The sequence below is a fragment of the Barbus barbus genome (genome assembly GCF_936440315.1).
Source record: "Barbus barbus genome assembly, chromosome: 19".
NCBI lineage: Eukaryota > Metazoa > Chordata > Actinopteri > Cypriniformes > Cyprinidae > Barbus > Barbus barbus.
Window position 1 is genome coordinate 1903625 of NC_136747.1, and position 26297 is coordinate 1929921.

Below are 26297 nucleotides of genomic sequence, written 5' to 3' on the forward strand. Positions count from 1 at the left end.
CTCGGATCCGCTTCATGAAGAAACGCATTACTATGGCGTCTGGAGAACACAACTCGTCGCCTTAAAAGAAACTTTTGTGATATATATCCTGTTATTTATTCAGACGTTCAAACCGGTGAGTGATAATGCACGAAATTACAAAATTGCCTCTTTCAGTGGGACTATAATGACCAAAGACTAACATTGAGCTCACATCTAAACAGTTAACAGGAGCCTGATATTACATTTGAATATTACTGACACCAATATTACTATCGTTAATAATCATCGGTGACTAAAACGTAATGAAATAACAAGATTGCAATGAAAAGCTCAAAAATGTTGAATCAGTACATCAGAGATATTCACCGTGTGCCAAATCCTTGAGAGCTGCCTACCTAGACAGCATTTCTGGGCATCATATACATTCAAAACAATAACAGGTTTATAACAATGATTAGGGCATCAACGTTTTTCCTTCACACCATAGGACACATTGATACGTCAACTAACCATATATATATATATATATATATATATATATACAGTGCCCTCCAAAAGTACTGGAACAGTAAAGACAAAATTGCTCTGTTGGCTGTGGAGTCAAGACATTTACAAATATGATTAAAAGATGAATATGAGACAAAACTACAGAATGTCAATTTTATTATTAGCCGTTTCAACATAGATGTTTTACCAGCTAAGAAGTTCAGCACTTTTAGAGTTCATCCCTCTATCTGATGTGCGCATAAGTATTGGAGCAGTTGCCTCGCAGGTCTTTCTAAGTGATCAGCTGTGTCCTGTTGCATTCATTCTTCAGATATTAAAAGCAGGGAATGTTATATCCATTACTTCTGTAAAGCATGGTGGAGGTGGTGTCATGGCATGGGCATGCATGGCTGTCTCTGGATCAGGCCCTCTCAACTTTACTGATGACTTAATGTATGATGACAGTAGCAGAATGAATTTGGAAAGGTACAAAACCATCTAGCCTACCAATATTCAAGAAAATGCCACCAGATTCATTGGGAAGTGCTTCATATTGCATCAGGACAATGACCCAAAACACCCTGTCAGTTCAGTCAAGGAGTTTATAAGGGCAAAGAAATGGAAAGTCTTAGATTGCCCAAGTCAATCTCCAGATTTAAATCTGATTGAACATGAATTTCACCAGCTGGAGAGGAGAGTAACGGCAGAAACTCCCCAAAACAAGCAACAGCTGGAATTGGCTGCATTAAAAGCTGGGAAAAGTATTTCAAAGGATGAGAGCAAGAGTCTGGTGATGTCTATGGGTCAGACTCACTGCTGTGATTGTGTGCAAGGGATCTGCAACTAAATAATAGCTTTTAATCTTTTATATCTGCCTTATGTTCAACTGTCCCAATACTTATGCTCACATCAATGAGTGGGATGAACTCTAAAAGTGCTGAACTTCTTCTGAACTTCTGAACTGCTAGTAAAACATCTATGTGTTGAAACGGCTAATAATAAAATGGGACAAAATGCAGTTGTCTCATATTCATCTTTTAATCATATTTGTAAATGTCTACACAGCCAACAGAGTGATTTTGTCTTTCCTGTTCCAATACTTATGGAGGGCACTAAATATATATTAAATATATATTATATATATGCTTTATTTTTTTAAGATTAACCAAGGCATTGTTAGATGCCAGTGTTTTACGCAAAGATTGATTGAATATATCTTATGATTTTAAATCTGTATTTATCCTCAGAATGATCTCAAGAGGTGCTAAAGTCTGATTTTGTGGTTGCTGTGCTTTAATATTAAATTATTATAATCTTAATTCAAGTGATGAAGGATTTTGAAAGTGACAGTAATCAGTGCAACAAACGAACAACATTGTCTCAGACTTCACACGCACTCACAAAGAAAGAAAAAATAGCAATAAAGAAAGAAAGAAAAATAAATACGTAAATAATAGTGCTGCCAAACGATTAATCGTGATTAATCACATCCAAAATAAAAGTTTTTGTATACATAATATATGTTTGTGTACTGTATAGGCTATATTTATTATGTATATCTAAAGACATACACATACAGAATATATTTAGAAAATATTTACATGTATTTGCATGTATATATTTATATTCACATAAATTATATCATATATAAATATATTTAATATATAAACGTATTATATTTTTCTTAAATATATACATGCATGTGTGTGTATTTATATATACATAATAAATATACACCGTACACACATTATGTAAACAAAATCTTTTATTTTGGATGCAATTAATTGCGATTAATCGTTTGACAGCACTAGTAAATAAATACAAATAATAAAAATACATGTATATGCAATATCTTAGACATAAATTATAATGCTTACAATAATAAATACAGGTTCAGTAAACCTGCCTGCTTTAAATGTTTGAAAATGATTAACAGTTGAAATCATTATAATTTTAGAAAAGTAATCATTTACATTACGTAATTGAAATAGTTACACTACTTATTACATTTTAGATAGTGTAACTTGTAATCTGTAACCTTTTACATTTCCAAAGTAATCTTCACATCACTCTGGTTTATGTGCTGAATGCTGGTGTTTTCTGCAGGTCAGTATGAGCGCTGAGGCGGCAGACCGCGTGGCGGTGAGCGGCAGTCGACCCTGCACCCCGCCGCAGGCCTCCTGGTTCGAGTTTCTGCTGGATCCATCGCTCCTGGAGCAGCACCTGCAGGGCCCTCATCCAGGTATCTGTCTCATGCCCTGGAGTCACCACTGAGTGCACTAAACCGTATCGTGATTTCTACTGTAGTTCAACTGACAGATGCATTGCCAAAACACAGCGTTAGAGCTCTTTCATGTTATTATGAGAACTGTGAAATATTGCCAGGCCAGTTTATGAAACGGTGACAGGACATATGAACAGTTACTTATGAACAGTTTAATGTTCCCCACATTATGCAATAAAAATGCTTATATTTATTTGTTACCACCTCCATCCCTGCATCTCATTCTGTTCAATTCCATTGTATCATCTGTAGCACAACTGTACATACAATTGACTTATTTTTCAATTTTTGTCTATTTATATTACATATATGTATTTTTTATTCTCATCTTATTTTTATTATCTGTGTGTTGTTGTCTCTGTGTACTGGAAGCTTATGTCTCTAAAACAAATTCCTTGTATGTGCAGACATACTTGACAATAAAGCTCTTTCTGATTCTGATCCTGATAAATAAACAAAATGTCAGGAAAACAAACAAATCCTCTTACGTTGCTTGAAGGTGATTGCATATTATCATGACTTATATGTGACCCTGAACCACAAACCAGTCATATAAGGGTCAGCTTTTATAAATTGAGATTTATGCATCATCTAAAAGCTGAATAAATAATCTTTCCATTGATGTATGGTTTGTTATGATCGGACAATATCTGGCAGAGATGCAACTATTTGAAAATCTGGAATCTGAGGGAGCAAAAAAATCTAAATATTGAGAAAATCTCCTATAAAGTTGTCCAAATGAAGTTCTTAGCCATGCATATTAATAATCAGTAATTATGTTTTGATATATTTATGGTAGGTAATTTACTAAATATCATCATGGAACATGATCTTTACTTAATATCCTAATGATTTTTGGCATAAAAGAAAAATCTATAATTTTGACCCATACAATGTATTTTTGGCTTATTGCTACAAATATACTCGTGCTACTTATGTGCTCCAGGATCACATATTGACTGAAGTAAATATAAGTATTTTTCTAAGGCTGAGTGATGAAAGGTATACTGTATATTATTTAAAGTTCAACTTGGTAACATGTCTTAATAAGGGGGGCAGTCGTGGCCTAATGGATAGAGTTGGACTTGTAACCTGAAGGTTGTGGGTTCGAGTCTCAGGTCTGGCAGGGATTGAAGGTGGGGGGAGTGAATAACCAGCACTCTCTTCCACCTTCAATACCACGACTGAGGTGAGACCCTTGAGCAAGGCACCGAACCCCCAACTGCTCCGGGTGTGTGCACTTGGATGGGTTAAATGCCAGAGCACAAATTCTGACTATGAGTCACCATACTTCACTTCACTTAATTCTCTGTGTATAAAATCTGAATGTGCTGTTTGGCTGGGATATGTGTCACATTACAGAAGTAAAACCAACTGCAAATGCTTTTCCACGAGTTCTTGGATTCCTGAGATAAGCTTCAAATGCTTTTCCACAGATCCGTCTCCTGTTCAGCTCATCGTTCAGTTTCTTGAGCAAGCCTCCAAGCCGTCTGTGAATGAGCAGAACCTGGTTCAGCCGCCAGTGGACAACCGAAGGAACCGCACTCTGAAGCTCATGGCCCTCAAGGTTGCTGCGCACCTGACCTGGGATTTGAACCTACTAGAGAAAGGGTCAGTGATGATAAAACACTGATATTAATACTGATACAATACTGATTTTCTGTATTACCTGAAATACATTTTTTGCATTTAATTTGATTTTTTATTAGCAACCACCCAGATTACCACATTGACACGCTAAGAGCCATTCAGCAATGTGCTAAAAACACAAATTTAAAACCGCCACATAGCAATGCCTGATCATTGTGGAAAATATATTTTTTGCACAGGCAAACTCCACTTACATTCTCTTAAGAAAGTGTAAAAATTGTGTTAGACAATTGGACATGGATATTTTTTTTATAAAACAGGGTGTCCACAGTCTTAAAATGTCTTAAATTCAAATTCAATGGGTCTTAAATATTTTTGGTCACATTACTGCTCAAATATTGCCAGTGTTGACGGATCTAATGACCGTGTACAATCATTGGACAGACCGAAGATTTCCTTTCTCGTATACATCCTCCCCCAAAATTTCTTATTTATAAATGTATTTAAATCATTAATCTCATAACATAATTAATTGCAGTTGTAATTTTGCAGAGTAAATGATTTAATCTGACTGGTAACAAACAGCCTTATAGAATTTATTGATAAATTGTAATAATTTGACATGAAAGGTGATGCATACATTTAATTATAAAGGTAAATAAAAATATGCAGATTTAAGGATGTAAAAGCTGATAGAACACTGATGAAAATATCGCTTCAGAATAATTGTTTACACAACCAAAAATCTGGTGATCTGGTAGTTTTGTGGGGAATATTGTCTGCTAATGTGAAAAGTTCACTGTATACCGTTATAAATATCATATATCATATCAAATATCACATGACAGCTATGAATTGTTTTTTTTTGTTTTTTACGTTAAACACATGAAATATTACAGATATGTATGTATTATAATGTGTATTTCCATTGCAGGTTTAGGTCTTAAATTTCATATAAGGTGGTATTAAAAAGGTCTTAAAAAGTCTTATATTTCACTTGTTTATATCTGTAGAAACCCTGGAAAATGTGGATATTCAAGGAATTACATCTTGTCTGATTTCTTCTTTTTTGTCTTTGTTTGACAGTTTGACCATCCCTGTGCTTAATATGCTACTGAATGAGCTTCTGTGCGCCAGTCGTGTTCCTCCTGGAGTTAAACATGTAGATCTGGATCTGTCCACCCTGCCTCCCACCACAGCCATGGCTGTGCTCATCTACAACAGATGGTCAGTGTGACAGTGCAACTGTGTCATAGTTTACGCCGGTTTAGGTAAACTTTGTCATTTCTGTGGCTGACGTCCTCCGGAGATCACATTTGTTGGCCACATACATCATCGAGGCTGTCTAATTTCAGAAAAGTTACCATTACATTCCCGCGTTAGAAAGAAATGACAGTAGATTATGCCTCATGAGGAATTACAGTCAATTTTGTAATGATTACTTCTCTGAAATGAGACCTCCTCAGTGCTGTATGCAAACTTGAGAGCACAGCCTTTGAAATGAGAGGTTTATGGAAAAAAATAAAACATAAAAACAGTCACTTGCTTAGTTTCTGAATTATGAACTAATTGGTAGAAATTAATTTCTCACTCATTTAAACAGTGACTTGCTGCCACCTACTGGTAGTTTTATATTTATATTTAGAGTATTATTATTTTTAAACATTTCATATTTCAGTATTCATAAAAAAAAAAAAAAAACTTTAAAATTTTTAAATGCTGAATCAAAATATTTATTCCTTGTCTAACTCAATAATGATTTGAAATGATCTTTTGGGGGAAAATTTCTCTGATTTATGATTAATTTGCGATTAATTATATTGATTATATTGACCAAATTATTTCAGCAATTTAAAAGGTCCTTAAACAGCCTACAACAACAAATGAACCAAAACCCGGAAAGATACTGAGCAAGCAAACAAACATGAATAACAATAGGATGACAAATTCCATTTTTCCAACTAATTTACTTTTTATCAATGGAAAGCATGCTCTTTCTCTCTGCATGCACACGCAAACTATACACATTGCACACAGACGGAAACACGCATACAGAAAATTATTTAGACTTTTCAGTAAAATAGATTGTCGAACTGAAAAGCCACATTTCATTTCTCAGTGGTGAGGAGGTGGCTTCACTGCAGTTTATGTCACAGTTTAGCTATTAGTAACACTGTTGAGAGCTGCACAGACTCACTCCTGCTTAATCTCTTTCTGTCTCTTTCACTCCAGTAACTGCGTTAGTCTGCATATGAATGGCTCAAGCCTCCACTAAAAATATGTTTTGGAATTATTATATGCCTTTGCAATACGAGATGCGTAAGAAATTAGTCCTACACACAAGAGCATCTTGAAATCTGAACCACGTCTCTGTGTTGTAATCATTGACATAAGAAGAATAATTGACTCCATTGGTCTGCTGAACTATTAAAAAAAATACACACCTGAGATATAACTACCTCTCTGCTTGACCGTATCTATATATCTATGTTAGTGCTGTCAAATGATTAATCGAGATTAATTGCATCCAAAATAAAAGTTTTTGTTTACATAATATACAGTGCCTTGCGAAAGTATTCATACCCCTTAATTGTTTTCACGTTTTGTTGCTGCCTTATGTTAAACTGCTTTAAATTACTTTTTTCCTACATTAATCTACACTCCATACACCATAATGGAAAATTTAAATAATTCTATTGCATAAGTATTCATACTTATCTGGGACAATTGAAATTTTTTTCAGGAGTATTCATATTGCTTATAGATGTTACTAGACTTTGAGTGAAGGTAACCTGTGGCAAATTCAATTGAATGGTTATGATTTGGAAAGGCACACACGTCTTAATAAACGGTCCAACAGCTGATAATGCAAATCAGAGCAAAAACCAAGCCCTGGGGTCAAAAGAACAGTCTGTAGAGCTCAGAGACGGGTTTGTGTCAAGCCACACATCTGGGGAAGAGTTCAGAAAAAAAATTCTGCTTCATTGAAGGGTCACCGAAGCATGTGCAAAATGCCAAATTGCCAGATGCTGATGAGCAAAGCTTGTCGCATCAAACAAAAAAGACTTGAGACAAAGGTGCTTTAGATAAATATTTAATAAAGGGTCTGAATACTTGTGCAATGCACTTAGTTTTTTTATTTTTAATAAATTTACGAAGTTAAATATATATATATATATATACACTTATATACATTTATGTTTATATTATATATAAATATATTTAATATATAAACATAACATATTTTTCTTAAATATTTACATGCATGTGTTTGTATTTATATATACATAATAAATATACACAGCACACACTCATATATTATGTAAACAAAAACATTTATTTTGGATGTGATTAATCGTTTGACAGCACTAATCTATATCTATAATGCAAAATTGTTTTTGTTGATTTCTGATGAAAATGAAGTAGACAACAAAGAAATTCGCTTCTTTTTCTGTTGCTTAAAGTGTAGTGTTGTGTTAACAGTGTAATATGATCTTTGTCTCAATAGGGCCATTCGTACCATCGTGTTGAGCAGCTTTCCAGAGAAACAGACCAAACCTGGACCACATCAGCTGAATCTGTAAGGAAGGAATAACAGGGGTGTCAGTTTTTTTGTGTTGTGTGCTGTTTAAGCGCTAATAGTGTTTTGTGTTCTGTAGGATGAGTTTGGTGCAGCAGGAAAAAGAACTGACTGAGAACATACTGAGTGTGGTATGACTGAAATTTGTGCTTTTATATACTGATATCTCATTGCTTTAGCTTTGGGTTGTAAAAAAACCAATAAATTAAAAGGAGAGTTTCACACAATATTGCATTACTGATTCAGAAGAAGTACGCAGTGCAAAAGAAGCAGTGAGACGTAATACGATGCCACAGCTTCCTTAATTCATGTTGATTTCAAGTGCAGAGGCTTGATGTGTTTTATTGTTTAACTTTCATCAGTGTGTAATGTCACTCTTCAAAATGCCGTTTTTATTCTCTAAATTGTATTCTCTTTATGCTCATCGTAGCGCCGTCACTTGTTTAACGCTGTGCTCCTCAGCTCAGAGAACAGGCCGCAGACTCGATCACGGTGTTAGAAGGAGCCCTGAACATTAAAAAAGACTTCTACATCCACACGCTTCGAACCCTAGACCTGCTGGCTGCTGATCCCAGTACAGCCAACGGAGAGACCGAGTCGTCCACCGCAGGACTGCGCATCAGCGCCGATCACCTGCACTGTCAGGTGTGTCCTACAGGGAAATAAATCACTCTAGTTAACTCTGCTGGAATCTGCTCATGTGAAGATCTAGGCCCGTATTCATGAAAGATCTTAGCGCTAAGAGTTGCTCCTAGTAACAAAATCTTAGAAATGTGGGTGTTTCCTCTTAAAATGAAAGATCCTAGTAAAGAAAAAAGTCATTCAGAAAGCATCTTAACCCTTAAAAAAAGGTCTTAAGGTCCAAAATTGTTAGGAGTACAGACGAGGAGGCTTAAGAGTTTCTTTAGCAGTGGAGAAAACCGACGAAACATTAAGAGGGAGAAGAAATGTGTTGCACACAATGCATGACAGTGAGTTAATAAGACGCTACACATTAGATCGTGCAGGGATCATGTTTGTGACCGATCTTGTTAGAGACATGCTAACATCTCCGACACTGCGCAGAAATGCCATAGCTCCAGAAATGGAAGTAAATCACTACATTAAATATATTAAAATATTTGGCAACTGGAAAAATGCAGCTATGCAGCAGCGATGATTTGGGTCTGTCACAACCTTCTATAATCAAAGTGATCACACAAACAATTACAGCACTTTCAGAACCTTATTGTGTTGCTGTTCATTTCCTATAAAATACGTTAAGTATGACAGCATGGTGAATAGAAAATAAAGAATATATACATATATATACATATATAATGTGTGTGTGTGTGAGAGAGAATAAAACAGTTAGACATTTTCAGGCTAAATTAGGAGCTCTCTGAGAGGATTCTCAGAATCTTTAGGAATACGGGCCCTGATCTTTTATTAAAGGGATTGTTCACTCAAAAATGTTAATTTTACGAAATTTTACTCACACTCAGGCCATCCAAGATGTAGATGAGCATCATTCGAAAAAGAAATAGAGAAATCTAGCATTCCATCACTCACTTGAATGGGTGCCGTCAAAACAAGAGTCCAAACAACTGATAAAAACAACACAATCCACAGAACTCCAGTCCATCCATTAACATCTTGTGAAAGCTGTGTGGTTTTTATAAGAAATAAATCATTAGGATGTTTTTAACTTTAAACATTTGCTTCCAGCTAAAATCAATAATCCGTGATTTTGCTTTCACCGGTGAAAAATCATCAGGAGAGGAAAGATCATACAACGTTTGCAAGCAAGAAGAGTGCAAAATAGTTCATACATTTCTGGATTTTGATGTGAGAGACTGGAGCAAGTGTTATTATGGATTATGGACTCGCATTTTCATTAGAGGTGACGGTTTGAAGTATATATGAAGAGTCGTGTGGATTATTGTGATGTTTTTATTGCTCCAAATCTGTTCCCATGAAGAAACAAAAACTCTTCTAAACCTTGGATGGCCTGAGGGTGCGGATATTTCCAGGAAATGTTCATTTCTGGGTTAATTCTTTCTCTAAAAGTGAACTATAATTAATATCTGGCAGGTGCACTACGATTTAGGAGGCATTTACTTCCAGCAAGGCTGTTCTGACCCTTCAGTGTATGAGAAAGCCAGAGAACACTTCAGAATGGCACGAGAGCTGCTCACAAAGGTGAGTCGTTATTAAATTAAAGGAACATTTCACTCAAAATAGTACATGCTGTCATTATTTACTCGCCTTCACTCACAGCTGAAATGCTGTATTGACCAATCAGCATCCAGGACTGTAGTAATCTGTTGAGATAATCCACATGCGTTTCTCAGTCATGACAGTGTTTTTGTCTCTGTGTCTGATGGCAGCTGGACTCTGCATCTCTCTGTTGTGTGGATGAGCAGCGGTTGGCTGGATACTGGAGCGCTTGCAAAAACCTCACCGAAGCCTCGGACCCCAGCGAGAGCCAGCACACACCCTACGGCCAGATCAGCTGCTTCATGAGGAACCGCAATTATGGGGTCAGCAACAACTCTCACTACCATTAAATAGTGCTCTTATTGATTAAAAAACCTTTACGATTGCAAGACAAACGTTAAAAGAGCTCATCTGAATTTTGGTGTGAGCCTTCCACACAAACTTCCCACAGATTTATAGTATATAACTTTTTTAGTAAATCATATGATGACTTACTAATTAAGTCTGAGTGAGCAGTTTTAACTTATGTGTTAAGTCATGTGGTAATCATGCCTTTTTATTCAATAAGAGTGCCATGGTTAAGTCATTTTTTTCATTGTATAGTGCTTTTTACAATACACACCGTTTTAAAGCAGCTTTACAGAAATTCATAATGCTGTAATACCTTTATTATTTTCTCTTATTCTACATCTGTTTTATGTGTTTTATTAATCATCCTATTAAGAATACCTGATAGGCCACATTTAGTAGTTTAGAGCTGAGCGATAGGATAGTTTGGTGACAGTAAAAATGATGAACCAGTTGAAATTTGCTGTATAGTATGTTATACTATAGTACACTTAATAGTACACTTTATGTGAGTGTATTGTCCAGTACGTATGCAGTAAAAATTACATTTACATATAGTAGATGTGAATTGAAGTTAGTAAACTGTCAGTTCAAATATTTAAGAGTTTGCATCTATGGCAAGGAATGCAAAAAATTTATTTGATGTTGAATAATGGAGAAAAAAACCTTAGGAGAAACCAGGCTATACCAGCGGGCCAATTCTTTGAAGTCCATGCAGGATTGAACAGTGTGGTTCATCAGGTAGGTGTAGTGCACATCTGGAAGCAGTAGTAGTTGATTTTCTGTGTGGTTTATTAAAGAAGACTGAATAGATGAGCACTGATCGTAGAGAAGCCCCTTGCATCAAAGAGCAACATCAAACCGGGCCAGAGCTGGATCTGCTGGATATGTATCCGAAGGATAGGAAGAAATGCAAAATTCTAAAACTAATATTCGCTTAGATCATGTTAAATAATTTAGAGCAGACTTGTAGTAAATGAGAGATGTTTTCAGTTCCAGAGGACCTGAATAATGAAGAATAACAGTGAGGTATGAATTAATTAAATAGGTTTTTGTTGACTAATAAAAAAAATAGGCCTTTAGTTTATGCTTAAACTGAGAGTGTGTCTGAGTCTGCCTGTAGTTTAAGTAATCCTGCAGAATTTGGTTAGACTATTAATGTCTTGAATGCATAAATGAGCTTTTTAGCATTAGAAACCGAGAGCATATCTTAGTGTAGCAACATTTATAAGGTGGAACAAGTCTTCTAATAACATTGGAAATAATAATTTGATCAGTTTTATTATCTTATGTTCAGAGATTTTCAGGCTAACTAATACATTCCTTCAGAAGTAGGAAATTACTAGCGATCCAGTCTTTGATATTACTAATGCATCTGCTAACTTGGAGAATAGACCTTTATCACAGCGGAATTGATTACCGGAAGTGCTCGTCGAAACAGTGTATCGATTCTTCCGGTTATGTAGTAGTAACACCTAGTTGAATAAATGCCTGTTAAAATGAGCATCTGCAGGATGATTTCAAAATCTGGTCATTTTTTTCAGAAACATGTGAAGAGATATTCTGATGATTACTGTGCATAGAATTTTCCAAACTCAATGCAATTTATAGTTTTAATCCAATGTAAACCGTGGCTCCAAACATGTGTGATGATTTCACCACACAGTGCTCGTTTAATAGTGACTGCGATGCTGCAGTGTGCGAGACCTGATGAAAAAGATCTGAATATATTGTTTCATTTGTATTATATTTTAGTCATTATTCTGTCATTTTTCACAGTCATTTCACTGTTTGTAATTCACGTATTTATGCCAAAATTCTTAATTAATATTCAAAGTCACGCTGGCAAAGTGTAATACTGTTTAAGATTAATTAGCCTGAATGTTTAACATTGTTAAAATTCTTTAAGGCAACTTCGGCGCATTCATTCATCTATTTTAATACTGCCCTTACAAAAAGTAACCATGGATTTGCTAACCATAGTTCAACCATGGTATGTGTAGTAAAACTGTGGTAATACAAATGGAAATCAGTCCGTGATTAACGTTAGTACGAAACTTGACTGCAGCAGGTTAGTTGGGAAATACATTTTTTAATTCAGAATGCACATTTGGAAGGGAAATATATTAATAGGAACATTTCAGCAGGTTGAAGATATGAGATATAGCCCTAAACATCCTCAGTTTCAAAATGCATACTACGCACAAGCATTCTCCTGCGTAATATTTTAGAAGGACCTTCATCCCTCAGCATTAGTCTCATCCACGCTTTCCTCAATTCGTGTTGTGTCAGGAAATCATTAAAACTGAAGCAGTGTGTCATTGTTTAGAATTAAAGCAGCCAGGTACGCTGCAGTAACACTGGCAAGAGAAGAAAGAGAGAAAGGAAAGCGAGGATTCGCCAATTAGTTTTGACTGCGTTGCGATGGGACCGGAAGTGGCGAGACACTGCTTCACTTACCGGATATAGGAAGTGTGATAAAGGTCTATTGAGGTAGGACTGGAGGAAATATAAAGCTGAGTATCTTCTGCATAAGTGTAAACTAATGCCATGGTTCCTGCCATGGTAACCTCTCCCAAGGAAGCATATTCAAAGAGAATAGTAGATGACCTAATACTGAACCCTGTGGTACTCCGTACTCCATCCCACAATTAACACAAACAAACTGGTAGCAGTTGGATAGGAAACTCTTTGCAGAAATGAACAGTTGGTTAGGGCAACACTACTACTAGACATAATTAACCACTTCTCATGGGACTAGCTGGGACTTTTTTAAATAAGGGTTTGATAACTGCCAGCTTGAATGTTTTTGGGATGTCATAAAATGGTTATCCAGCTTTTTGTTTTTGGTGTATGTTGAACCCTTCAACATAGAGCATATTTCATACTCCACCCTGGCAGCACTCTCTATCATAGCATACTGTTTATAATCAATATTATACTGCTTATAAGAAACATTTATGGTTGGTAAAAGGTCAAGTCCACTGTAGAGACATAAATCTGCATAACTGATTTTTTGGTTCCTCCTAAAAACCTATATAGACCTCAGCCACACATTGATTTGAGCTTGACATGATTGTGCAATTGGTGGAATGTGAATTTGTATAACAGTAACCGTTATTGTTTATGTTGTAGGCTTTGATCGAGGCCTTCATCAAAGACAACGTTACACTCAGTCTACCCAACAGCTTCAGACATTCAATTCAGCTAGAGCTGTTGCACAAGCTTCAACAAGGGTGAGATGCTGTTTAGATGTTCAATGGAGTCTATGTGTATTTAGGGTTTAAATCTATCACCATCTATCTCCACAAAAATGTTCAGAGACTCGTTCCTCTGTATGGAACGTGTTTCACAGAAGCCCTAAAAGGCGATGGATTATTTTTTTTTCTTATTTTCGATTGATCACTACATAAGTTGTTTTCTTGTGATCACAGCTTAATTTTCTTGTGACCTCAATGAAAGCCTAGCAAGCAAAGGGCAACCATGCAGATCGCAGCATTTGACAATCCAGTATAAAAGATCTTGCCTCCATCCCTTTTTCCCTTTTTAAGCCAGAAATGAAATACAGAAGATGCAGTTTCTTCTTTAATGGTTCAAACACTGATGAATAAAATAAGTAGATACAAACTCGTTTTCCTTCTACAAAATTCTTACAGAATTAGTGTAATCAAAGCTGTAGGATATTTTACTTATAAACTCCCTGAATGTCTTTCCCCATAGAATTCCATTATAAGTGGTTTACTATAATCTTTAGAGAGGTAAGCCAATATGTGGTAAATGACATGCCACACACACTGTATATCCCTTTAATAAACTGTATGTGTGTCTGTGTGTTTTAAATCACAGGGACAGGGCTCTGGAGGAAGTGTGTCATAAACTGTGTGTGTGTAATGCAGTGAGAGATGCACTGGAGGGTGGCGTCCTCAGTGTGTCCTTCCATCAGCTGCTCCTCAAACCCAGCAAAAACACCATCAGTTTTCTGCTGGAGGTATAAACCCTGCTGCATCACTGAATCATTACACACACTGTTCCTTTACTAAACTGATCTAGTTCCCATGGTTTTCTGATGAAGTAAAGTGCTGGCTATTGCTCTCTCTCCAGGTGTGTACAAGGTCACTGGATAAGGAGCACAGGTCTGAAACAAGCAAGAGGAAAATGGCTATTTTTATCAAGTGAGAGCACCCTTACATTTTTAAAAACTTTTCACCTTGCCAGACTTTTGACTAATCTGGTTCATATACTAATCAGGTCTTTTTCTTTGCTTTCACATGCTTTTCAAGGGTAGATTTGTTTGAAGTGAATTTCACATGGGGAGGGGAGATGCTGCAGCAGTCTGCATAAACAGGAATACATTTTTTTTTATATCATCATTATGGATTTTAGATTAAAGAAAAAGTTTGGGTTCAGGAAGACTTTTTAAAGAAGTCTCTAATGCTTATTAAGGCTGCATTAATTTGATCAGAAATACAGATAAAATGGTAATGTTGTGAAATAGTATTGCAATATAAAATACAGGTTTTTTATATATATATATATATATATATATATATATATATATATATATATATATATATATAATTTTTTTTTTTATTAATACTTTTACAATTTGCATTGTTGAAAGCGCTATATAAATGAAGGTGACTTGACTTAAGATATGTTAAATTGATAAAAATAGATCAGTCAAAATGTCTCACAGGCTCCAAAAAATATATATTAAGCAGCACAACTGTTTCCAACATTGATAATAAATCAACATATTGATCATGGTGGTGGGGGAAATGTTGCATCAGTTTGCATTAACAGGAACTTCTTTTTTTTTTGTTTACTTAATCATAATTGGATTTTAGATTATGTATAATCTATACAAGTATATATATTAGGTCCTGTAACTGTTTACCATTTTCTTGTATTTGCTATTGTATTTTATTTTAAATTGTATCATTGTGTGAAGATACTAAACTATAAAGATTCCATGACATATAGCTGTTAATTTGCTTTCTAGGACAGTTTGTAACCGGTTGGAAGATGTTTCTCTGGCCTTCGTGGTCTCATCTCATAAACTCTTCATGGAACTGCTTCAAGATGAGGAGAAGAAGATCCTGATGGAGCAGATAAGGAAGAGCTCAGCCACAGTCAACCTCAGTGCTAAACCACTGCCCTCATTCTACGATATACCCGGTACATCCTGGAGGAAACAGTCGTTTAATCATGACCATATGAATTATATGAATATTTCATCATCTGGAGAACTGTTCTTGCTGTTGGTTGATGTGCTGTTTGTGTTTTGTTCTCACCAGCGTCTGCCAGTGTGAATATCAGTCAGCTTGAACAGCAGCTCATTCTGTCACTGGATCCTCGACACATCCGACAAATCCTCATCGAGCTGCATGGCATGGCCGAACGACCCTTCTGGAGGGTTAATAGTAAGGTCAGGAAAGACCATCAGAGGTCACATTATGTTTTTAATGCCATTATGCCTCATTTTAAAACATGAAATGATGTAGATAATCCAGTCCTCTGTCTATAATTAGTGCTGATTGAGTAACAGACTGAATCAGTGTTTCTTGTACAGGATTTTGTTTTGCAGTGAATTAACTAATGAGTGATTTGCAATAGTTCATGACAAAAATGCTTATTAATAAATGTGTTTAATATTTATATAATAAATTATAGTTGTTGACCTGTGACTGCTTGCTACTGTATTTTTTCCTGTAGTGGGAGGTTCCTGTTGACTATGTAAACGTCATACTAGCAATAAAAGACAACCTGACACGAGACCTGGTGTACATCCTTATGGCCAAGGGTCTGCACTGCATCAGTGTAAAGGTGTGTATCTCACTTCCACATGATTCAGTATGCTTATATGCACCCCAGAAAGACGGTTTTGGAAAGAAAGCTGCTAAAGATACAAAAGCATTGTTCATGTTGATTGCACTGTTTTAGTGATGCGCCTGGAACACAGTCATCTAGATCAATAAACCGCTTTATCTACACCTACGTTACTTTAGTTTAATCCTTCCATGCACATGCACTTTTAAAATAAATATAAAAGATCATACTGCAGAAACCCTAATGTCTTAAACCACTTTCGCTTAAAGGGTTGGTTGATTTTTAATTTTTTTTCTAGGCTTGATTGTGTTTATGGGGAGCAGTCTAAAATGTGTTAAAGGTTTTCTTTTTTTGTAATGCATTATTTTCTCATAATTTACCTTTATTCTACACCACTCTGTCCCTTCTATGAACGCTCTGATGATTACAAAGTTTCTTACACATGAAGAGAAATAAAAAGTTTGAATTTGAACACCGATGCTTATATTTTGTAGTTTCAAATGTCAGCTTTCTTTTAGTTTGAACCAGCATTTTTTTTTGTCTCTTTGGCTGCTGCAGGATTTTGCACACGCTCGTCAGCTGTTCACGGCGTGCCTGGAGCTGGTGACGGAGTTTTCTCCTAAACTGCGTCAGGTCATGCTCAACGAGCTGCTGTTGATGGAGGTCAGAGGTCACGAGGCAGGCGCTGCCGACGGCAACATGGAGAGACCTCCACCGGACCTGGTCAGCAGGGTCCGCGGATATCTGGAGATGAGGATACATGGTATTACCTCAGCTGTTGCTCTCTTACTCCGTTTGCAGTGCGTATTTTTGTGCATTGTGCGATCGCTCCCGCACCGAGTCTGTTTCTGCTGTGCTGTCCGCTCTGAATTAAAGTGACAGGGCATTGTTCGCGGTAAAAATTAACATGGCTTGACACGGAAATGTAGTAATTTCAGAATAAAATAAATAGAATTAAATAATTAAAATTTATTTAATATGATTAAAATTAAATAAAATTTAAATTTGAAATAAATAGATATAATTGAAGTATACCCTGCTGAAAAAACAATAGAAACCATCACAGTGATTCTAATGGTTTCCACTACAAATATCATTCCATGCATAAACTGTTTAGACTAGTCTTTAAAAAGTTAGTCATCTCATTTTTTTGCTTCAATACTGGTCAAAACTTTTAAAATTCAGTTTGAATAGTACTCTTCAAAACCTGTCTGTTTTATGTATTAGGGTCTGAGATGTGGGAACGGTGAAGAGAGAGGGCAAACAGTTTTGGTCAGAATTGTCAGCCAATATTGTCTTAAATAGACAGATCACTGCATAGCACTTCGTCTTTTATAACATGGGATTTTGACCAAATGTATTCAATCTTGATTTTTGTAAAATGTTGCAACATTTTTCACCTGAACACTCGTTTATTATCAGTGTGAATATTCTGACCATTAATTAGCGGTAGAGACCAACAGGGACCATTACAGTTTCTATTAAAACCAGTACAAGTCCCATTTTAACCAGTAAAATCATTACAAATTCTGTGATGGTTTCTATTGTTTTTTCAGCAGGGCACTGTGTTTCACAGTCAACACCTGGCTTTTTGGCTATGGTTAAAACAAGGAAAAGTGCACTTTTAGATAAACAAGGCAACAACATAGATGCACTAAAGTAAAGATCATGTCACATGAAGATATTTAGTAAATTTCCTACCTTAAATATATAAAAACTTAATTTTTTATTAGTAATATGCATTGCTAAGAACTTCATTTGAACAACTTTAAAGACGATTTTCTCAATATTTTTTTTTTTGCACGCTCAGATTCCAGATTTTCAAATAGTTGTATCTCAGGCAAATATTGCCCTATCATAACAAACCATACATCAATGGAAAGATTATTTATTCAGCTTATTTAAAAAAAAAAAAAGACCCTTATGGCTGGTTTTGTTGTCCAGGGTCACAAATATCTACACACAGTTGTTAAGGCAGGTCAGCATCAATTCCGCAGATCTGCAGATTTTGGCCTGCAAGTTAGTAGCAATTTACTCGGGATGTGATCTACCCAAATTATGCAGGAACAGTGAAAGTGTTGGCTTTTTATTCTTTATGATCAATTAAGCTCTTTGGGTTTATGTGCTTATTCTAGTGAAACAGATGAAGTGAAATTCATATTTTAGTTTAGGATGCTGTAATTCCTTACTGTGTTCTTCACGGGCACAGATCTCCCGCTGCGTCAGATCGTCGGGGAGGAATGTGTCGTGTTCATGCTCAACTGGAGGGAGAACGAGTATCTGACGCTGCAGGTGCCGCAGTCACTTGTCAACAGCAACCCCTATATAAAGGTATCTGCACTCTCCCCTCAAACGCTCCAGTGCTTCATTGTCCTGAGTAAAGTCATAGTGTGAAAACCTTAAGGGTCATAAAATAGGCTTCATTTTCTGAATGCAAAATATATTTTTTCTCATTTGCACATTTTCTTAATTCTCTAGTAGGCAGAGTCATGTTTGAGTAAGAATTCTTACCTCAGATCATTAGGGGTGTGAAACTTTTTTTTTTTTGTACTGTCCAGCTTTTAATGTATGTAGAAAACTCTTTGCAAAACATGCAAGCAAATATAAAATAATAAAGGGGGAAAACGACAATTACAAGTGATAAACAAAAAGCACTTTCAGTATCTCGAGAGTTCTTTCTGTATGGGTTTTTCTTTTTTTACTCAGCATTATTTGATTATTACTGATGACATCAAAGACAGTGGCAGCTATAATAGGCTGCATTCACACTAATGCACAGATTTTTTTAAAACAACTCTATTTACATCAGCTTCGGAGATGCATTATTGCATTGTTTGATGCATTATTTCCAACGCCCCTACAGATGATGATCTCTTGTGTGTTGTTCTTCATGCAGCTAGGGCAGCTGATAGCGTCCACCTGTAAGGAGCTGCCAGGACCTAAAGAGAGCAGACGCACGGCGAAGGAGCTCTGGGAGGTGGTAGTGCAGATCTGCAGTGTTTCCAGCCAGCACAAGCGCTCCAGTGATGGTCGACTGAGCCTTCTCAAACAGAGAGAGTCCTCGCTGGGCATCCTACCCCGGTGAGACAGACGCCGCTTACTGCAGCACAGAGAGAGTAACTCTAAACCTGCCCTCATACAGAAATCATACAGAGCCTGTTTCAGTGTCTGCAATACAATGTATAAAAACTAGGGCTGTCAGTTTAATGCGTTAATTAACTAGTTATGAAAAAATTATGCGATTTTAAAATATTTTAACGCAGTTCAAAGGGGTCATATAACGTTGCTAAAAAGAACATTATTTGGTGTATTTGGTGTAATGCAATGTGTTTATGCGGTTTAAGGTTCAAAAACACATTATTTTCCACATACCTCTATGCCCCGCCTTTCTGAAACGCTTCGATTTTTACAAAGCTCATCGTTCTGAGAAGCGAGCCGTGCTCTGATTGGCCAGCTATCCAGTGCGTTGTGTCAAAGACTATAGAATACCCAAGACATGTCACTCGTATAGTTTTGAATGGGGAAAAATGCAAGGCTTAATATGGCCGCTCAAATGCAGGAAGCCCCGCCTTCTGAATGAAAGAGCCAATCGCTAATCGGTAAAGTCAGCGTTAGAAGTTAGAAGTCCCGGTTGCTATAGAAACTGTACTGAGACGCGCGTCAGGACTGCGCATGCGCACGGGCTGATCTACCCTGAGAAATAAGCTTTTTATAACGCTATTTGAGCAAAAGAAACAACATTTATGACACAGTTGTCCGATTTCATTGGGGATTTGGTCAAATATGAAATTTAATCTTAAGCTTAGTGAATAGTTTTGGAGAATTTGATGTTTCCCCATACAAAGTGATAGGAGCTGCACTTGGATGCCCGAGAGGCGTTTCAGAGATGACCGCCAAGTGACATTACTTGTCTTAAAGAGACTTTGGTTGTGATTGGCCGAATTCCTCAAGCGTGTGACGGAAATGTTACGCCCCTTACCGTATTGTGATGCCGTGTCCCGGCACGATGACACAAAAACAATAAAACCCATTACAAACGGGGCATTTGTGGCATCCAGTGGGGACATATGACTTATACTGTCTTTTTAAGCGTCGCATGGCGTAACGTCGCGTAAACATTACCATGTCTGCATTTGTGATCGGAGAAACAAACAAGCACTACTCTACACTGCTCAACTCACGTTTGAATAGTCTTTAAATATGAAGACATACTTACAGGCTGTGAGTCAGAAGCGCCAGACTGTCCTTGCAAAGTTGTAATTGCCTCACTTTATAGAAACAGCCATTGTGCACAGCTGGCCTGGCATTGTAGGCTACTCTCCCAGGTTCAGGAAACAGTCCTCTGTAAAATGCGCTGCGCACACTCTAATATTTGGGTTGAACTGTTCTGGAACAGTGTTGTAAATATAACTTAACCACTGATTTCTAGTTGTGTCCTCTGTTGGAAGCCCAAAGAAAGTACTTTCTCTTTCACAACGAAACACAGCATCTCCGGGGCAGTAACAGTACTACAGCCAGAATAATAGTTACGCCCTCTTTCATTGCATACACATTTGGGCGGTGTTATGCAAATCTACCCACATCATGACGTAGACATGTGGGGCGTGTTTGAATGAGCAATGAGGGGCGTGGCAGAGTCTTAGCTTTTATAAAGAATATCTCTTTGGTTTTGAGACTTTAGTCTTTGCTATTTCAGGGATCTCATCTATGCACAATCAGCTTGTAACACTCCAAAGAGAAAGGAAAACTTGAAATTGCATCATATGACCCCATCATATGACTGACCCCGCCCCCAAACCTGTACGTCATCTTACAGTTCATACAGGTGACTGTTGACAAATATGATGCAGGCCAACAACTCCATTAATGCAGTTATGCCCTAAAATTCAAGATATTGGGGCAAAAATGCTCCTATATGTGTTTTAAGCGATATCACACGAATGCTGTTTGTTGCGAATATAACGAGTGCAAATGTGATTTCACACATAAGAAGTTAATAATAATATTGTTATATTTTAACAATATTTTCTGTTTTTGCTCAGTTTTGCCAACAAAAATATTACCTATAAAGCCACAGCAGAATTGTTTTGCGTCTCCGAGCAACACGGCGGTGTTTAGTTTCGGAATGAATCTGTGTTTGGAATGAATTGTGTGAATCCATGATTCAAAGCCCATTCATAAAGAGAGCCGTTTACTGCATTCCTGAATGATTCAGCCGTTTGAATGAATGAATGACTCATAAAGACCTTTAGCCACCTGCTGGAATATTTAGTTTCTTATTTAGAGTATTAAAAAAACAAGCAAAAAGGGGGAAAAAAACTTGAAAGGCATAGTTCACTTTAACCAAAAAGTTTAAATTATATCAACATTTACTCAAACCTGAATGACTTACTTTTAAGAAAGTATTTTGAAGACTGTTGGTAACAAAGCTGTTTTAGTTACCAATAACTTTCATTGTATGAGCAGAAAGATGTTTCTCAAATTATCTTCTTTTGTTCATAGTTTATGTTGGGCCGTTGCAGCCTAAACATTTATGTGTAATAGATTTTGTTGAATCAAATAAAATGTTTATTTCTGAAGTAACTATTAGGAATGTCTACTTATTACTTAAACACAAAAATAGCTTTAAATAATCTTTTGTGTTTATTTTCACAGCCAAATGTAATTTGTATTTAATCGACACATCATGTAATTAATTAGATTAAAATTTTTAATCGACTGACAGCCCTAATAAAAACATAATCACAGCATGTTTTTCTATTAGACTATTGCCTTCAGAACATTCAAACTTTAATTTTTAAAACTATTTCAGACTGAACACTGTCAAACTTTTTAAAAACTCAACATGCTTTCTGAAGCCAACTTCAGGGTTGTCTTGAACTTTTTATTTGATTTATTTCTCCGTGTTATGTTAACGCACTGTTATTTTCTTTTGTTTGTGCTTTAGGAGCAAATTCATGACTTTTATGAAAAAACTACGGGTAAGTATAACTTTTCCAAATACAAAGCATTATGTAAAAGTCTATTGTAAATACAGAGCTTCCAGTATTAATCTGCAATATGATTTGGGTTTTAGGAGCCGCTGGTTTTGACGACGCTCATCTCTTTGTTTGTGCGGCTGCACAACATTGTACGGGTATGTGCTAACCAGTGTGGAGGAAGCTATTCAGTATTTATTTGGTTGCTGTTTTATCTTTTTGTCATACTGTAGAATGACTTAAAATAAACAATAACGAAACAAATAACAACAGAATAGGTATTAAGTTGGGAAAATCTAATTTCTGTGGATTGATTCCAGGTCATTATGTATATGATTTTTTTTATTTCTCAGGATGATATAGTGAATGAAGTGACAGCTGAGCATATCTCCATATGGCCTTCAGCTCTTGCCAAGTACGTCACAAATGCCATTAGATGAAGAAATGCTCCTATGTTAAAATCTGTACATGTAATGATTGTTTGATGGTGTAATCTTGGCGTCAAATGTTCTGATGATGGTGGTGTTTGCTGATATAGTTTACAGTCCGTGGATGTCGAAGCCGTGGTTGTCACGTTGAAGGAATTGGTGAACTATGCTCTCAGCCTCAACCCCAACAATCAGTCGTGGCTCTGCACGCAGGCCGACATTTACTTTGGTAAGTTAAAGCTATGAGTGAATGAAACCCATACTGCAGAGATCCAGCACTGAGGGTTTTTTTCTTCAAGTCACATGATTTGTGCAACACTTTAAATACACATTGTTTCACAGCAGCTTTACAGAGTTTTGTGATGTTAATGCTAAATTGTTTATACTCATCAGTTTATAGTATATATCGTATAGTATATGGTTATTTTTGTAGTAGATGTAAGCTGGGTTAATTCATTTTTGATGTGACACGGAGGCTTAATTACCACTTGGTGATGTGTATCAGTGCCATGGTTAAGCCATTCATATAAATATCAGTTTTAAGATTTTAGTCCCAGCCCTAAGCAGTTCAACTTAAAATTAAATTGAGTAAATTAAATTATTATAGCATAAATTTCAAAGTCTGATGTAACTAAAACGTATCAAATATTTGCAATATTTTGTTTTCATCAAATTAACTATTTACACAGAGACTGAGGTTGAATGTTCATAATTAAAGTGTTAATAAAATATCATCTACTCAGAAAATAAAGTTTCCTGAATGTTTTGACATTTAAACAGTTAAAAACTCTTGGCCTAGTCAGTCAGATGCATGATATTTCATAAAGATGCATTGTTTGGTAATATTTTTAAACAAAGCCTAAACATTTTTTTAAAGCATCATTTTAAAATAGTTTTTCATGGTCAAATTAGTTTTAAATAGGCCCAAGTTTTTCCAGAACAGGTTGAAGGTGAAAACAGGTGAAAAACCACTTAATTTACAGTATTAGTTTGTTTTTACTTACTAAATTCATGTTTAATTTTTGTATTTTTGCTTCTTTCAGTGACCAACCAGTATTCTGCAGCGATGCACTATTACCTGCAGGCAGGGACCGTGTGCTCAGATTACTTCACGAAACCAGTTCCTCTCGACGTCTACACCGACCAGGTCTGCACAACAGCCTTATGAACGAATAAAGAAAACACTTTTATTTCTACTTTTGGTTTGGTAGTAAAGTGCCCTGTCACTGAGATACTGTCAGGACTGACATGCGCTGAATGTTTCTGCAGGTTCTGAAGAGAATGATCAAGTGTTGCTCGCTCTTGAACTGTCACACTCAGGTAACAAACCGCATCCGAGTCTGGTTTCAGAGGATTGCTCTGCGTCATTCCTGATGTTACTGTGTGCACTCTGCAGGTGGCTGTTCTCTGCCAGTTTCTGAGGGAAGTCGACTACATGACTGCATTCAAAGCTCTACAAGAGCAAAACAGGTGAGCTCGCATCTGCATCAATACCTGTTTTACTAAGTCAGAAACTAACTCTTTCTCCATTCCATCAGTCATGACTCTATGGATTCGTTCTATGATTACATCTGGGACGTGACGATTCTGGAATATCTGACATGTATCCTTTTTAAAGACGACCCAATCTCAGACCAACACCTTTTATCAATCTTGAGCTCTACTTTCCCAAAGTATTAACTCTTTCCCAGCCAAACACAAATTTTTCCGGGTTTTCACTGTTATATGCTCGGGGGTGATATCAAGCATCTCCTGAATGAGTCTTGAATCACTCGATCAAAAACACAGACCAGGAAGACACAGAAACCAGCGATCTCATATGTAAGCATATGCATATGAAAAATAATGCGATCAACACTAACCGCATATAAATGAAATCTGCCTAATGTTAGAGTGAAATGTGGATCCAGAAAGTGGTAAAGGTCTGTGCAAGCTTTGGGATACTGATGGAAGCCATCTACTGCATCTTTGCTTTGATATTACTGAATATGATCCAGATGTAGTAGGCTTTGATAAAAATGTGATTTTCTCAGCTTTTTGCTCAAAATGTTGCTTTTTTATGAAACCTACCTAAATTCAAGTGTTGATTAAAAAGCAATGCGTGAAGCTAGAATTGTTTTGTTTGTTTGAAAGTAGAGGGTCTGATCTTTATTTTGATGTATTGCATGTTCAGATATTCATACAACAGAATATTCTGGGGGCCATGAAATTATAGTGAAAATCAGCAAAAACGTTGGCGGTGTCTGGCATCTTTTTTTTAAAAACGCTGGCGGGGAAAGAGTTAATAAAAATATTTGAATAAGCCTTTATTCAGCACATTTATGTTCTCGGTCCAATGTTTTACCATAACTTTTGCCTTTAGACATTCATTATAAACGAGGAGAGAGTGAGAAAAGACAAGTTGCGGTAAGATGATTAATTTATCTGTTGATTCAAGAATCAATCACGCTGTTTGAGTGTCTCAAACCTTTAGTGCAGATACTGCAGAAATGCAATATAACAATATGTACCAGTATTTAATTGCAGTGCAGTTTCAAAGCAAGATTTGTTTTTCAGATGGAACAATTAGCCATCACAGATGAAACTAAATGAGCTCAGTACATAGATATGAAGCTAATGATGGTTAATCTATTTGAACACAGATCAAGGCTATCGGACAGACAGAGTTAAACTCCAGTAATCCAGAGGAAGTCCTGCAGCTTGCAGCACAAAAAAGGAAGAAGAAATTCCTGCAGGCCATGTCTAAACTCTACTTTTAATTTTATTCCCAAAGAGTGCTTTTTTTACTAGGGAAAAAAAAAACAAATTTCAAATAAATATGCCTATGCTAATTTATGTTGTGTCCTAGTTTTATAATATACAAATTTATACATATACACACACACATCCAATTTTCACAATTATGTGTCAATAAGGAACAATCAAATGCACAATTTAATGCCTTTGGTAAAGTTGAAATTGGCATATGTAAAATCTTATATTCTATATACAATTGAACAGTGGATATTTTCATGAATCACATTTTAAGAAGTCATCATTTAAACTCCAGAGAAAAACAAAAATAAAATGGAAAATATACAAAAATACTACACTAGCAATCCTGAGGCCTGCTCTTATTTTTTTGCACAATATTTTTGTACTATAAAGTATGACAATCATAATAAACACTGGGAAACATAAGTTGCCTATTCAGAAATATAAAACAGTGCAGTTCCTTGAAGTCTATTTTGTTACTTAAATAGCAGTTTAAGCCCTGTGCACACAGTACATGCTACATTTAATGACCTGAACTCTTGAGATGAAGTCTAGAGTAAAAATCACAGTACACTGATCCTGCTGAATGAACACTAGTGTTAGCTGGGTTTCTCAGTGCTGCTCGGTGGTGTTGGTGGGAACAAGGGCTCCAGGCTTTTTGACTGCTTCTCCTGAGCCTCTTTCTGTAAATGAGAACATGACAATTATTAAAGAACGGTTAAATGCACCAATGTCACTGCAGAACCAAATGAGCACAACATGATCCTCTCATTCCACCTCTGAACTTCTACATCCGTTGATTGCATTGATCTCGGTGATTAATATTAGTTGAGCACGAG

General features: G+C 36.3%; 2 protein-coding genes across 2 annotated transcripts in view; one reads left to right on the top strand and one right to left on the bottom strand.

The window, feature by feature from the left end:
* On the top strand, positions 1-25538 carry LOC306885559 (integrator complex subunit 8-like). The gene is made up of 28 exons (XM_079442170.1): positions 1-115; positions 2575-2710; positions 4189-4363; positions 5429-5569; positions 7851-7922; positions 8002-8053; positions 8385-8567; positions 9996-10103; positions 10292-10444; positions 13605-13705; positions 14316-14457; positions 14571-14641; positions 15472-15647; positions 15767-15897; positions 16185-16295; positions 16857-17061; positions 18508-18629; positions 19195-19379; positions 22246-22279; positions 22375-22434; positions 22630-22691; positions 22815-22933; positions 23748-23851; positions 23974-24024; positions 24101-24174; positions 24243-24307; positions 25067-25110; positions 25347-25538. The coding sequence occupies exons 2-28, from the start codon at positions 2581-2583 to the stop codon at positions 25461-25463; spliced, it is 2988 nt and encodes a 995-aa protein (XP_079298296.1). The 5' UTR covers positions 1-115; positions 2575-2580; the 3' UTR covers positions 25464-25538.
* The window catches only part of LOC306885560 (G1/S-specific cyclin-E2-like), a 36959-nt gene continuing 35769 nt past the window's right edge, over positions 25108-26297 (bottom strand). Inside the window, exon 12 of the mRNA XM_079442171.1 lies at positions 25108-26141. Coding sequence (XP_079298297.1) covers positions 26058-26141 — 84 coding nt within the window. The 3' untranslated portion in view covers positions 25108-26057. The remainder of the gene's footprint in view (positions 26142-26297) is intronic.